This window comes from Lethenteron reissneri, chromosome 2 (assembly GCF_015708825.2).
Source record: "Lethenteron reissneri isolate LAM-NWPU_2019-01 chromosome 2, ASM1570882v1, whole genome shotgun sequence".
Classification (NCBI taxonomy): Eukaryota; Metazoa; Chordata; class Hyperoartia; order Petromyzontiformes; family Petromyzontidae; genus Lethenteron; species Lethenteron reissneri.
The window spans coordinates 7,312,524-7,328,065 of NC_083780.1; the positions used below are offsets into that span (position 1 = coordinate 7,312,524).

Below are 15,542 nucleotides of genomic sequence, written 5' to 3' on the forward strand. Positions count from 1 at the left end.
GGGTAGTGCAAAGGGAATGGAGCTAAGGGCTTTAAACATTTGCAATCAGCCACCACTGATGAACTTTCGCGTGTGGAAAGCGACAAGCGATTAACAGAAGAGAGTGCATTTGCGTAGCTGCACGACAATGCAGGGCCTGATTGCAAGGTCTCTAGAAAATTACAAATGATTGGTGTCAAACTCTCAAGTTAATTTGATAATTTTTTGGTGGAGGGGGTAGGGGGGCGGTGCTAGGAGGCCTGGGCCTAGTCGTACATTCAAAAGTTGTAATTTATTATGACTGAAATTGGTAAAACATAGTGAGGGCTATTGATGTAGTAATGATAACTATGATAATTTGATATTATCAATGAAAACCGAAATATTAAATTGTACCTCTATAAAAGCTCATAATTTGGGCCGAATTTAAGCCTAAACTAAGCCCAAACTATGAACACCATGTAGCCAAACTTTAAGAACTTCCACTGTGGGGGGGGGGGGGGGGGGGTGCGAGCATATTTTACGTAACGTAAGGCACATGACCTCATTCAGTAAATGTCGGTGTCAAATCTTGTGTGAACCTAGCCAGAGTTGCTTCTGCCGAATGGCTGTGAAGTTTTTTTGTGTATTTTTATGATGGAAGATAATGTTTCTGTCTCTCGAGGAAAGTAACGTGTATGCCTCACCTTGTACATAATAATATAAAGCCATGCTTTATATTATTTATAAAGCCATGCTTTATATTATTTACCCAGGAAAGCCTTCCTCAGTACCAAGACACTTCTTCTTGGTTCTTTCGGTAAAGTCACGTAGAAGGGAAATAATAAAATAATACAAATAAAACAGAATAAAATAATTCTCACGACGTTTCGGCCACAACGCTAGCAGCCGTCCTCAGGTGAAGAACAAAGACGCTGTCTTTCAGACAGACCTGTTCTTCACCTGAGGACGGCTGCTTGCGTTGTGGCCGAAACGTTTTGAGAATTATTTTATGTATTATTTTTATTATTTTATTATTTCCATTCTACATGACTTTACCGAAAGAACCAAGAAGATGAATCCCTGCTGCAGTCACGAAAGCTTTAAATCGATACCAAGACACTTGTTCAGCAAAGATTGGTATATTTGGCCAATTTCATTTCTGAGTGTTGGCTTCATGCAGAAGTCAACTATTGTACCTGGAGAAATGTCACAGATGTGATTGTATAACAATTCAATCCCTTAAAAAATGTTCTCAGTGTACAGATGGGTCCCCAATCCTTTAAATCGTGTGTGGACTGAGCCTATCTCCTGTCCACCTTTGCAGCCTGTGATGGACTGGTGGTCACCCATTCAAGTAGTCAACCTGCTTAATCACCCTGCTTAGCTTCTGATAGCCGATAAGACCCGGTGTGTTGAGTGTTATTCAGATGTTTTCGTGGCAGTAATTTAATATTCGGTCTCTTAAATGAGCAATAAACAGCAATTGCGCGGATTTATAACTCGGGAAGTTATTTATAACTCACGAGTTATCAATCTGCACCTTTTACAAATTGAACCATAATTGCACGTAGCTATGGTGTTAAATGTGTCTGCATGAGACTCGAATGCCAAGTCCTACGTCCTGTCTTACAGGTCCAGGCAGCTTGTTCAACGTCTATGACTCGGAGTGGAGGGCAAAGTCTGGACGGGACTTCATTAAGGTAAGAGTGAACTTCATGTAAATTACTTTAACGCTTGTTAAAAATGAAAACCAAATATACAGTGATCCCTCGTTTATCGCGGATTAATGGGGACCGGAACCCCTCGCGATAGGTGAAAATCCGCGAAGTAGGATTGGCCCCCTAGGAATTTCCGTATATGTGTGTGCGGGTACCAGAATGTTTAAAATATTGATATTTATACTTTATATATATATTTTACTTAAATCTATTTAATTATAAAACCTTAATATTATACATTCACTCTCTCTCTCTCTCATACGATACGTATTATGGTGTTCTACACTCACCAATGACAGTAGTATCTTGAGACTTGACTCCAGTAATGACGACGACGACGATGACAATGACGATGACAATGACAATGACGACGATGACAGTCCTGTGCAGTTCGATGAATGTGATGATGGATGATGATGATGGTGTTACTGCACAGGTATAATGAGGCCTTTAAATCAGTTCGAAAAATCCGCGATGCACTGAGGCCGCGAAACTTGAACCACGAAGTGGCGAGGGATTACTGTACATTTTTTTTGTAGCGACTGGGTTTGAGACCATTTTAAAACCAAACACTCACTTCTCACAAAAATCACGGTTTCATCCCGGGTGGCTGTCTTGATCCACTATTTAAACAGCACTCATTAATTCCCCTGACATTTGCTTTCATCTCCACGAGCCACTCAGAAGATCTGTATCTTATAAAACATGTATGGGACTTGCTATTTCTGTTTGGCTACAGTTATGTTTGGATGCAATTCGGCATTCTGTTTCACATTTGTTACGTAATAAAATTTTTTTTATTCTTGTTGGGGTTTTTCCTTACGGTGGCCATGAACACGATTCTCACACGTGTATTTTTTTTTTAGTTTTTGAGAGCAGGTGGGGTTCCAAGTATTTCGTCAGAAGTGGTGTCAATGATTGCCTACGAAAATTTGACTTTTGACATCAGCGGCTAAGGCCCTGATTTGTGCCATTGTTTAGTAATCAGTACCTGAGATGCAGATAACATAAGTACTCTTGGGATCCTTTTAAAGTAATTCTCACGGTGATTTGATGTTTGTTCCCGGCTGTTTGTAGTTCTGGAAGCAGTCGATTGATGACTTGGAGGTGCGAGAACTCATCTGCGACAAAAATAAAGGTGAAATGTTTACAGAAATTAATATTACTGGTCACTTCAAACTAATAATGTATTGACTAAAACTGAACAGCAACAGATATTTAAATGAAAGTTAAACTTTAAAGACTTAAAACAGAAAAATAGTTTTAATAAATATGATTTGATGGAATTATTAACGTTTTCATATACTGCACTCAATTTGGAACCTGATGTTGCATGAAAGCAAGTCTTCTACAATTCATATCAGTCGTCATAAAAAATTAAGCGAAATATATATCGGACTTTTAACTGAAACTTAGGTTAACTATTGGACTTTATCAGGTACGGCATTTGAATAACAGTAATATACAAAGCTAAAACTAGCAAAATTATAAAACCTAAATTTCCCTGCAGCTGGACATTTAAAATGCATAATACGCGGTGAACACTTTTTGTGGAAGTTCCTCATCAAATGTGCAGCGGACCTGACATGTTGCGATTCATTGCTAAAAACAAATTATCGTGTTCATTGTACACACCTCATATGGTGCATGTAAGAACTTAACATATGCAATTCATGCACATTTTTATATTATTATTTTCATTACGCTTGCTTACCCACGTAAGCCTTGTTCTATCTCATGATTATTTTTCATGAGGGTCCCAAACAAGCCTTTGCACGTTGGGGGTGATGATTGCTTACGTTTGTTCCAATAGAGCTATGAAGTAATACGCGTTGCAATTGTCAAATTTGGACCGTAAAGTCGGCACACGATGACTTTCTCTTGTGAAAGATGTCACAGCATCTTTTAATGTCCTCTCAAGTTCAAGTTCATTTATTAGGTATAGCCCTGTGAGCCATTCGGCTCTTGAATGGGGTGCAACCGCAACAAACAAAAAACAAAAACATGAACAAAAAACATCTTAAAGTGAATATGTGACTGAGTGCAAACAGAAAATCCAAGAAAAGACAGCAAAATATTGCAGAAAAGACACCGTACACCAACGCTGTGTGCAAAAATCCCAGTGGGATGCAAGTCAAACAACAACAACCACAAGACAACTTAGATTAAGGCCATCAGTCTAACTCTGTACTACAACAAACAAACATGGACAAACCAACACATTTTTCGAAATCACCAAAATAAAGCCATGAAAGCAATGAAGCAGACTACATATATACTTACGGTTGATACAACCGCACTACTAATTACGGATATTTTTTCCCCAAACGCTAATGAGACTTTACAAACAAGGCAGAACAGAGGCAGTCAATACAAACGATACCAAAATAGAATTGTGTCTTCAATGCAAATCGCGATTTGCAAAGCACGACGGTTTTAACATCACCTAACATCATTCTAATGATAATTTCATTTCACAAGTCTTATTTAATTTAATTGGGGTTCCTCTGTGGCAAGATATTAACTACCTCGCCTGGTATACAGGAGGTCTTGGGTTCGATCCCAACCCTGACACATTTGAAGTTTGCATGTGGTCCCTGTGGTCACGTGGATTTTTCTCCGGGTCCTCCGGTTTTTGTCCTCCACATTTAGAAACATGCGTTTAGAGTATTTTAGCTGCTATAAATTTCCCCGCGATAAGCCACTTTGTTGAGCTATCATTCATGGTCAGGTTGCTTCTTAATATCTTGTGGTTGTTTGACTTGCATCCCACTGGGATTTTTGCACACAGTGTTGGTGTACGGTGCTTTTTCTGCAATATTTTGCTGTCTTTTCTTGGATTTTCTGTTTGCACATAGTCACTTTAAGATGTTTTCTTGTTCATGTTTTTGTTTGTTTGTTGCGGTTGCACCCGATTCAAGAGCCGAATGGCTCACAGGGCTATACCTAATAAATGAAACTTGAAACTTCTTAAAGAGAGCTCCATAGCTGGTAAAATAAATCTAGTTACGAGTCGATTAACTTCTCTCCGCCCCTCCCTCTCCTCCACCACCACTGCCCTTCTGCGCTTGGTCGTCCGACCTCTCCTCCGATGGCTGTACCAAGGCCGCACGGAGCAGCGTCCGTGGGGCGAGTGGCTGCTGAGCACGGGCCGCAGTGCAGGCGTGGACGACCCCGAGTGCCAGCGCGTGCTGCAGATCTCCGTGATCCTGCGCAATCTCTCGTTCCTCGAGTCCAACGCGAAGCTCATGGCGTCGCACCGCGCCTGCCTCCGCTTCCTCATCATGTGCGCGCACTGCAAGTTCTCCAGCCTGCGGCAGATGGGGCTGGACACGCTGGGGAACATCGCCTCGGAGGTATCGATCCTACCACCGCGTTCTCTTCACTCTTTCCACGTACAGGGTGGGGGTTGTGACTGAGGGGGGGGGGGGGGGCAAGGTCCCAGCCAAGGTCCCTGGGGATTGTCTTGTGTGAGAGGGAGGCACACACAGGGGTGGGAAGATGGGGTGATGGGGGTGTTGGGGGTAGCGGAGGACTGTCAACAGCAGGTGCTTTCGCTGTATTATTTAAAAAAAGTTTTGCTGGCTGGCTGGAGGAGAGGGAGGGACGGTTGCGTCCAAAGTGTAGATTCAGAACGTGTTAATTAAGTTTCCTTTCGAGTTTTCAGGGCACCGAAGTGTAAATTGCGATCAGCCAATATTTATATTCTTAGGTGTTTTCGGTAAAGTCACGTAGGTAAAACATCAAAATTAATAAAATAATAAAATAAAATAAAGATCACGACGTTTCGGAGGCAACACAAGTCTCCGTCATCAGGTGGGACAGTCACAGCCAGATTAGCCGCATCAAGTGAGGCAATGATTCAAGATGTAATCCCTTAAAAGCGAGTTGAGAGGGGGGGGGCTCGTCAGAATGTGGTAGCCAATGAATGGAAAGTATCGGGAGAGAGGGGCCAATATTTCCATGCTGTGTGCTTGCCGTATTGCTTGCGGTATATGTTTACGCTGTCTGGTGGTGTTTCCTCAGTTGCAACTGGATCCCATTGACTTCAGGAGTACCCAACTTATCTTCCATACCATCACCAAGTGTCTCACCTCAACTGACAAATTCCAGAGGATACGAGGTGAGAATTAGGGCCCCCCGCCCCCCCTCCCCCCCGTATTCTCATTCGCACCTCTGCTCAGGCTTGGCTCGGGATCAAGCGAGCCGGCTCGGTGCTGATGACCGATTTCCTTTTGATGGAGGTGGGCAGTGAGAGACTTGCCTAATTTGCTCAACTCCAATGTCATTCCATCCATGAAGTCAATAATTAACGGGATGTTGATGTGTCTAACGATTATGATAACGATCGGACGAACAGTAATAATTTTTAAACCAATTATTATTTCGTGGCGAGCGATAATGACACCGTCTGTTTTGTGTGTATTGATATTTGCACCAATGATAAATGTTAGTGTCGCTTGAGATGATAAGACTATACCGGAGGGTGTGACGGCACTAGCGATAGCGATGATGGAATCATTGACAGTGATAAAACTGTCACGTGTAAAACAATAACAGACGTGACCTTCTACGGACAGCCCCAACCTTTACCCATTCTAAGAATCTCGGCAGTGCCAACCCTACGCTTCGGTCTTTAGAGCCATCTGACTACCGCAGTAATTAGCTCATGCCTTAAGTACAATCGTTAGTGCTTTACCCTGTCAACCATGTCATTATTTTGCACGTGCATACAGGCACCCTTAAATAATTTCTTAATTAATTTTACATTTTAAAAAATTTTAGTTTTTCTTTCTCTATGCTTCTGAGCGCCCACCATGCATTTGTGTGTGATTCTGTGCTGCACATCCTGTTAATTGCAAATTCGGTTAATTTCGCTTTTATAATGTCATGTTTTCATTTCCTGTCACGTTCAATTGCTCTAACTCATTTCATGGTGGGCTCATTTTGACAAATGTTGAACTTTGTTGCACATTCTTTAATTGGTGCAGTGGTTCATTTGCTCGACAATCAATCTTGTCACTTCCATTTTGTCCCATGTTAATTTTATCGCACTTTTAATTCGTTGCACATCCGTTTCAGTGCTCGAACATTAAATGGAAATTATATTCGGTGTTGTTGTTGGTTAGAGTTTAGGTCACATATAAGGGATAGGAATTGTGTTATGGACTAAACGCATCTTATAGTTTAGGCTGTGAATAGTGTTTTGTCACCAAACTAGTTTTAGTACAAAATTTAGATTTCAGGTCAGTGCATGATTATAACACTGGGATACAGGTTACATCGAGGGTTATACCTGTTACTTCGTAGTTTTTAATGGTAATATTGTTATGGTGAAAATATTGCACGGAAGGCAAGTATTAGAGTTAAAGTATGGAACAGAGTGCGCTTTAATGTGGGTCCGTTTAGTGCAAAAGTTACGGCATATGGAAACTTATGCCCGTCAGCTTTGGTAGTTAATTGTGTGATACACCCACCCATTTTAACTAATTTCTTTATAACTGCTTTTTGCATTTATTGTTGTTCTTACCCCCCACCGCGCACCTTCAATTTTCACGGTTGGATACGTACGGTGCAAAAAGTTCAACTTACATACATGCAATTCCTAAGCAGTGTGCGTGTACTTTTTTTGGTCTGGACAAATACTTGGATGTAATGGAAAGGCTAGTCAATGCGAGGTTTATTCTTAGCGAATACTTTTTAGCGCAAGGTTGTGTATTCAGACGGTATCTTTTAAATTGAGGGAAACAAATACGTAGAGATGTTACAAGGTAGGGAATTAAAGTTTGCACTGTTGTTTGTTGGTGTTGGTTCTTGTGTGAAAAGTTTAGCGAGATAATTCAAATGCTTTGGGATAGCATCGGTACACTCCTTAATGTAATACAAAGCAATACAGTGTGTACAATTATTATGTAATGAAATATAATTTAACTCGAGGGTTAGAAATTCACCCCCCTTCCCGTGTGAAGGGATCCGATCAATTATCACCATTCAGGATGAAGATGAAGGCAGTAATTTTATTAAATGTTTTAAACATTGTGGTGGGTGTAGTGGTCACTAGTGGCTGCAAGGGGCATGGTAAATCCATCACATACAAGATAGATGATAAAAAAACAACATCAGTTCTTGCACGCGCAATATGATGTGTGTATCGTGAGTGCAATACTCAATATTAATAAACCGCTCCATTGTTAAACATTTAATTATGAGGTCAGCTATTCTCCACATAGGTAGGATACCTCCTTTGTCAGTTAAACGAATATCCCCACCTTCAGTATTTCACCTGCCCTTGGCATTTATTTCTGCCCGCACATGACTCACAGCGTTAACGGCTATTTATACAGCCTGTGCAGACTCGTCGCACTTATTAATAATTCCGTGAAGACAAAACAAAAGCCCTTAGGCAGTGCACGTCACTGAAGGTGATGACAGCCGATAGACAAGACTAGGAAAGGAATGGTGGCCAAAATAAGGTGCGAGTGTGCGCCATGTACAGTAAAACCTTGGATTGCGAGTGCCTTGGTCTGCGAGTGTTTTGCAAGACGAGCAATTTTTTAAAATAAATATAAATTTAATTAACGAGCGAGGTCTTGCAATACGAGTAGCACGTGTATACGCTTTGTCTGCCGAGCGTCACGTGATCACAACTGATATACGAGTGCTTTGGATTACAAACACGTTTCCAGAACGAATTATGCTCGCAATCCAAAGTTGTACTGTACTTTGAACTTCTTTGGCACCGTACGTAGCCGACCGCGCTAATCGGAGGTGCGGCGGTGGAGCGGGGAGGACAACAAGCAGTTCCAAAGAATTGAAAAGAGAAGGGGAGAGGCGGGGTGATTGGGAGTCTTCAGTGTTTCTGAGAGAGAAGTATAATGTAGCTAAGAGGTACCCATATTCTTGGTTCTTTCGGTGAAGTCGCGTAGAAGGGAAATAATAAAATAGTGAAAATAAAACAATGAAATTCTCACGACGTTTCGATTGCATCACAAGCAATCATCATCATGTGTGAAAACCACAGCAATCAAAAACTTAAGGGTACCATTCACAGTTGGGTCATTATGTGGGGAGGTCTTCATTCAGCTGTGGTTTGTAATCGGCTTTGATGATGATGATTTGTTATCATAGTTTGTGCAAGTTTCAACGCATGTGTCCCTCCTGTAAGTCTAATACGCCTCCTGGGGTGTTTGAATGTTGTCTGCCTATGGGTTTAACTTTTAAATTATGTGCAAGTGCGGTGGTTGCGTTTACCATCCCGACCCTACAAAAAATTGCACCTTTCTGCACTGGCAGGTGAAAAATAAACAACGTTAAGAATTGATTATGGCAACCATTGCATTGAACGTGATGGGTGTAAAGCTAATGATGGTGACCTCCCCATGTGTTGCGCTTCCCAACGTCTGTGCGTACGTCTTTGCATTTTTCTCCCTATGCAGTCAGTGCCCCACATGTGTAACGCGTGTGCGCAGCGTGTCTGTGGGGAGCTGTCGTGTAATGGTTTGTGCGCTGCGCTACAAAGCTGGCGACCCAAGTTCAATTCCCGCTCACGGCCAACGCCAAGTAACGATTTCCTGAACTGGTCTTGGACCTCTCCTAGGTCGACTCAGCCTCAAATGAGTACCTGGTGCCGTGTGTACAAAAGTTGCCACTGGGGAGACAAAGGCGGCCAGGCGTGTGCCGTGCCAGCCTTTATCGGTGCTTGCGAGCAGCAATTTCCCCAACAGTCTGCTAAGGCTATACGGGGGATCTTGTCTTTTACTGGTAGGAACGAAGTGGACCAGCCTACAATAGATTATATCGTCCGTCCGTTTGTCCGTCCGTCCGTCCGTGTAGCAACATCGCCCCCTACTGCAAACACTTGGCATGACCCTACAAAAACCTTTAGACTCAGTGAGGCTTTCCTGGCAAAACAAGTGTAACATTCCCTTATAATTCCCTCAGATAGCTTTTAATTAAAATATTTAAATTAATGAGGCTTTCCTGGCTAAACAAGTATAACATTCCCTTATAATTCCCTGAGATAGCTTTTAATTAAATCTTTTAAATAAAAATTTAACTCACAGCGTCCTAAAGCCTACAGCTAGGCCTAAAGCCGAGAACTAGGCCTCAAACTCTCCCTTCGTATCGTACCCCCGGCGTGTCGTGCAAGGGAGTTAATGTTTAACAATGTTACATTCCCTGATGCTTTTAAATAGAAACATTTAAATTTAAAGCTTTTACATAAATAATAAAAACATTTAAATTAAAAATTAGCTCACGGCAGCCTAAAGCCTACAGCTAGGCCTAAAGCCTAGAACTAGGCCTCAAACTCTCCCTTCGTATCGTACCCCCGCGTGTGTGAAAGGGAGTTAATGTTTAACAATGTTACATTCCCTGATGTTTTTAAATAGAAACATTTACATTTAAAGCTTTTACATAAATAATTAAAACATTTAAATTAAAAATTTACTCACAGCGGCCTAAAGCCTACAGCTAGGCCTAAAGCCTAGAACTAGGCCTCAAACTCTCCCTTAGTATCGTCCGATTCGGTGTAGCAACATCGCCCCCTACTGCAAACACTTGGCAGGACCCTAGAAAAACCTTTAGACTCAGTGGGGCTTTCCTGGCTAAACAAGTGTAATAATACATTATGTTTATATTCTTTGGTTATTCGTTCCTACCAGCCCACCCCGCAGGATCCTGTTTTAGGAACTGAGCTGCGGTGCTGTGACATGGAAGGTGTTTCTAGTCACTTGCAGATACGCAATTGCCCTTCAGAAGAACACTTTGAAATAAAGTTTAGCCGTTCCAAAAACCCCTGGTGCGCTCAGCTGTTGTGGAGTCGTCCACTTCTCCAGAGGACAGAACACAACGTGGAGTATCTACTCATCGTCTGTCATTTTAGCCAACCTGTCCCGCTCGTTCGGATTCGCGGCGGGAGAAGAGTGACAGGGCGGACCGTCTACACTTGTACGCGTCTGTACCGGTGCGGTGCATGTTCTCGTTCACCCTTTGGCGCGGTGCGTTTTCCCGTGCGTGACCTTTGCGCACGCGCCCCCCACCTTTGGCCTTTCAGGCATGGAGATTTTGGGCAGCCTCTGTATGGCGGAGGAGAACGGCGAAGTGGTTGGCGAGTGCGTGGAGGTGGAGGCCTACTGCGAGATGGTGCAGCTGCTGGTGCTGCCGGACGTTCTGCTCGTATTGGGCACTCTGGAGGTGCTGTACCAGCTGTCGGAGATCGGCGAAGGCCCCTGCAGCAAGATCGCTCGCGTGCACCGCAGCATCGGTAATGAAACTTTGAACTAAATCGGAAAATGTTTTTTTTATCCTTTATATTAAGTTCGCTTGCTTGCTTAGGACCGTGCAAATCTTTCGGTCGTTTTTTAACCCACTTCCCGTGATCCAATCGAGCTGACATTTCCCACACAGACTCGTTGTGCGTGACAATGAATGTTCGTGAAATTTTTTTTCAAAAATGTTACACTTTTTAGGACAAAAATATAATATTTAATTACCAATTGCTTAATGGTGCAATGCAATCATCTGACCCATAGCTGGCAGCCATCTCAAGCCAGAGGACGAGATGACTCTAGCCGCCACGCATATAAAGGATTTATAGTGAAAAACTTTGTTTTTACGGGTTATACTTATTACCAGGTCAAGGGCCCACTGAGCTATGTAGATATTTTTTCAGAAGCAACCTGGCGATCGCAAATCGTAGCTCAGTGAAGTGGCTTATCACGTGGACATTTATCGCAGCCAAATATTCTAAATGCACGTTGATTGGAAATGCACACTCCCAATATACAGCAGGTGTCAGGGTCTGGATCGAACCCACGGCTTTCTGTCTACCAGGCTAGGCAGTTAACTTCTCGCCAGCATTGCTACCCATGCGTCTCGTTGCCAGGCAGCCAACCGTTGGACCCGCTGCTGTTATTATTTTTCCTGTGACCAAATTACGTGTGGAATGTGGCCCGATCTCATCGGATCTCCGGTCCTGTGCAGGGTGGAGCCTGGATAGTGCTTGGATTGGGTGACCACCATGCATAGCAGTTTGCTATGGGTTGCGGGTCTATGTGGTGAGCGGCAGAGGGCGGCAGTGCACAGTCCATTGTAGTACCGTAGTGCTATGCACTTCCGATGAACACGGTTGGCTACATCAATTCAACAGGCTTACATATGCTGGTTACCTTGACCAACCCGCGCTGACTAACTCGATGAAATTTGGCGAAATATAAACAATACACGCGTACGCATTCGCAAACAAACCCCATAGCTGCTCTTTGTTGTCGCAATAAAAAGAACATTAGTTTTGACGACGCGTGCTTCGATGGTGTAACTGCTCCCACAGTTGCCCCGTGCGCGCGCGCGTGTGACTTTGACGGCCGGTTTGCCCCATCCCCGCAGAGTGCCTGGTGAGCTTGGCTACGCTAGACGTGCAGACCATGGGCACGGAGTGCCTGTCGGCCGTCAAGATCGTGGAGCACCACACCCCAGCGACGCACGTGCCGGCGGACAGCCGCAGCACCAGCGGCGCCTCCGCCGCCGCCGCTGGTGGCGGCGACGCTCACCTCGCCCCCGCAAGCGGTGGTACGCAGCAGCGGCAGCAGGCAGCCCCTTGCGTCGCACCCGCCTACTGGACACCTGTGAAAAAGAGCTTTGTAGCTCATCGGATTCCTCTAGTAATAAATACATGTTTTGGTGATTCTGAAATGAGCAGAGCAGCAAGTGAGCCGAATGGGCAATAGATCGGCGGTCAATAGATAGGCCAATGATGCAAATGATTTATCTCGAAAAGATGAGGCAAATATCCCCCGTATAGCCTTAACGGCCTGTTGGGGCAAGTGCTGTTATTAGCGTGTGCCACACGAGGGAGTGGGTGGTCGGTACTCCACCTGGCTGCCTTTATCTCCCCAGTGGCGATGTTTACACATCGCAACAGGTACTCATTTGAGGCGGAGTTGACCTAGGGAAAGGGCCAGGATCGGTTCAGATGATTGTCACTGGTGATGATGGTGGCCATGAGCGGGAATCGAACTCGGGTCGCCGGGTTCGTAGCGCTGCGCGCGTACCGCTGCATTGCCGCTCCCCACACTGAAGCAAGCTGGTCTAGCAAGCTCGCACAGAAGGACGAGCAAGCGGAGAAGATTAAAATAAAGATGAGAAAATAACAGGCCAATTCAACTGACAAATAAGCATTGAGAGAATGAGTTGAGACAGTATAAAGATAACCAGCATGCACATAGAGAGGAGACCAGCAAGCAGGTGGCAGACAAACCAGCAAGTGCATAAAATATCAATTGATGCATGTTTTGAGCAGACAATCGCGTGTTCCATTGACATTAGACTCAGTGTTGGGCTTCTTTATTCATGTGTAATGTGCAGCAGCTAAGCTTGTGACTTTTGTGTTCAGCCTCCAGGGGTTCATTGTCCACGTCTGCTCTGGGGACTGCCGAGGTGGACGGGGAGACCTTTGCGTGTCAATGGTGAGTTTTAAAATAAGCTGGGCAAGCCACTTGGTTGAATGAGCAACAACTTATTAGTGAATTGGAAACGGCATACCCACGAATCAAGGAGCAAATGTGACTGACAGCCTTTGAAGAGTTGTTCAAATGTAGCAGGAGAATTGTTTCATTCGTGCGTACAAATGGTTGCTATTTTAATTTTGGGAGTCGGAATAATGATTAATCTATTAAAGATGATTGTTACGCTCATAATAAATACAGTAAAACCTTGGATTGTGAGTAACTTGGTCTGCGAGTGTTTTGCAAGACGAGCCAAATTTTTTAATAAATATTAATTTGATAAACGAGCGAGGTCTTGCAATACGAGTAGTACGTACAGTATACGCTTTGTCTGCCGAGCGTCACGTGATCACAACTGATATACGAGTGCTTTGGATTACAAACACGTTTCCGGAACGAATTATGCTCGCAATGCAAGGTCTTGCTGTATACACATTGTACGGTTCTTCTGTTAAAAAACAAGAGAAACTACAGTTGAATTATGCTCGCAATCCAAGGTTTTACTGTATACACATTGTACGGGTTCATTTGTTAAAAAACAAGAGAAGCTACAGTTGAATTATGCTCGCAATCCAAGGTTTTACTGTATGCACATTGTACGGTTCTTCAGTTGAGGCATTTCTCCTGCTACCCATCAGTCATTTACAACTGACACAAATTGTACCATGATAGCTTCTGCAGATCATGCAACTATAGATTCTAGCCGACTGAGTATATTTACCCCTTGCGCGTGTCTGTCGAATTGCAGGATGAATTCTCACTTCGAGGCATCGTCAGACTCGTCCATCTCGAGGACGGACATGTACTCGGAGTACCTGTCCACGTGCAGCAAGCTGGCTCGCAGCAGCATCCTCACCTCCACTGCCTTCAGCAAGGGCCTCAAGTGAGCGCAGTGGCAGCCTGTCCGTAGAGCGTCGATGTACACCGCAAACGGTGCAAAAATGTTCAAATATTTGCTATTTATTTCAAAACAGTTTGGTGCTTTGGAAAAAAATCAAGACGTGCCTAGAATTAACCCTTTCCCATTCCGATGACGTACGTGCACGTCAACAGAATGAAATTATAAGAAAAAGTAAAATAAAATAACTTTATCGATATCGAGGCTCCCACAAGGCCATGCGTGAGGGCGTGTGGCACAGTTTGGCGCCGGGTATCATAGAGGCAGTCGCCCTCCAACAACAACGGAGGGGGGAGGAGCGACGCTCACAACAACGAGCGGAGCGCCGGGTGGCTAAAGCACAGCAAGTTGGCACAGTAGGGGGCACAGGTGGTGCATCAGCCAGTCATCGCGGTCATCTCAGTCAGTCGACCTGTGGTACCTGGGTCTGCCCCGTGACCTCCTGCCAGCGGGCGTTCGACACCTCACGTGGCCTCAACGCGCACATAGCCTGGCACAAGCGTCGTGGTGACGTCATCGCCACTTAGTGGCGAATGGCGGTTGTTGTTGTAATGCACACACCTGTACGCATACCGACTTTACACGCAGTGTTGAGAGAATGGAAACGTGTATGTGTGTATGCACAAGTGTTTGTGTAATTTGTTTTGGCTTGCGTTGCCACACCAGTTACAGGTATAGGCTTGGCATGCACACGGCTTATTGCTTTTGCAGGCAGGTGACCCCTCTTTAGTGGGGTAATTAGTCCACTCATAGATTATCGGAAGTTGTCTCGAATTGTTTTTGTACATTACCATTATTACTGATGTTTGAACAAAAGTAATGGTAGATGAATAAACGTGCCTTGTGCTTTTGTCCCAGTTTTTTGTAAATGAAACTGCTATAGTTGCCACACACAACCTACCATTAAATTGCGTTTGCAACGTCCGTTCCACATTTGTCATGAAAACTTCACCGTCGAGTACTGAAACAACATGCTTTCCTCGTCTGCAGGACAATCTTTCCGGGCTTGAGCTACAAGCGAATCGAAGACCCCCTCAACCCGGGCCACGTGCAGTACCACATCGTCGGGGTGCGACGGCGCCCGTCGCCGCTGCCCGCCCACGCGGCGTTCGTCCCGCACCGCCCGGGGACGCCGAATCGCGCAGGCGGCCTCAACTCTGGCGAGACCACGGCAACGCACGCAGCCCTGCCCTGCCCAGGATCCGCTCCTGGCGGCACCGCACCGTCACCCGGTCTGTCCCGGTCCTGCCCAAACACAAACGCCGCCTATACGCTCGGAGGCTTGCGTACGCTGCAAGTTGAGAAATCTTCTTGGTTCTTTCGGTAAAGTCACGTAGAAGGGAAGTAATGAAATAATACAAATAAAACATTAATTCTCACATAATAAAATAATAATATACTATTTTTGTTATTTTATTACTTCCCTTCTACGTGACTTTACCGAAAGAACCAAGAAGATGA

The 15,542-nt window shown here is 44.3% G+C and overlaps 1 protein-coding gene across 2 annotated transcripts in view; it reads left to right on the forward strand.

The window, feature by feature from the left end:
• ARID2 (AT-rich interaction domain 2) overlaps positions 1-15,542 on the forward strand; it is a 118,244-nt gene that overhangs the window by 89,381 nt on the left and 13,321 nt on the right. For both annotated transcript variants that reach the window (XM_061550837.1, XM_061550847.1), the window contains exons 7-15: positions 1,594-1,661; positions 2,757-2,817; positions 4,785-5,035; positions 5,706-5,802; positions 10,735-10,944; positions 12,066-12,248; positions 13,072-13,144; positions 13,932-14,066; positions 15,072-15,313. In XM_061550837.1, coding sequence (XP_061406821.1) covers positions 1,594-1,661; positions 2,757-2,817; positions 4,785-5,035; positions 5,706-5,802; positions 10,735-10,944; positions 12,066-12,248; positions 13,072-13,144; positions 13,932-14,066; positions 15,072-15,313 — 1,320 coding nt within the window. The remainder of the gene's footprint in view (positions 1-1,593; positions 1,662-2,756; positions 2,818-4,784; positions 5,036-5,705; positions 5,803-10,734; positions 10,945-12,065; positions 12,249-13,071; positions 13,145-13,931; positions 14,067-15,071; positions 15,314-15,542) is intronic.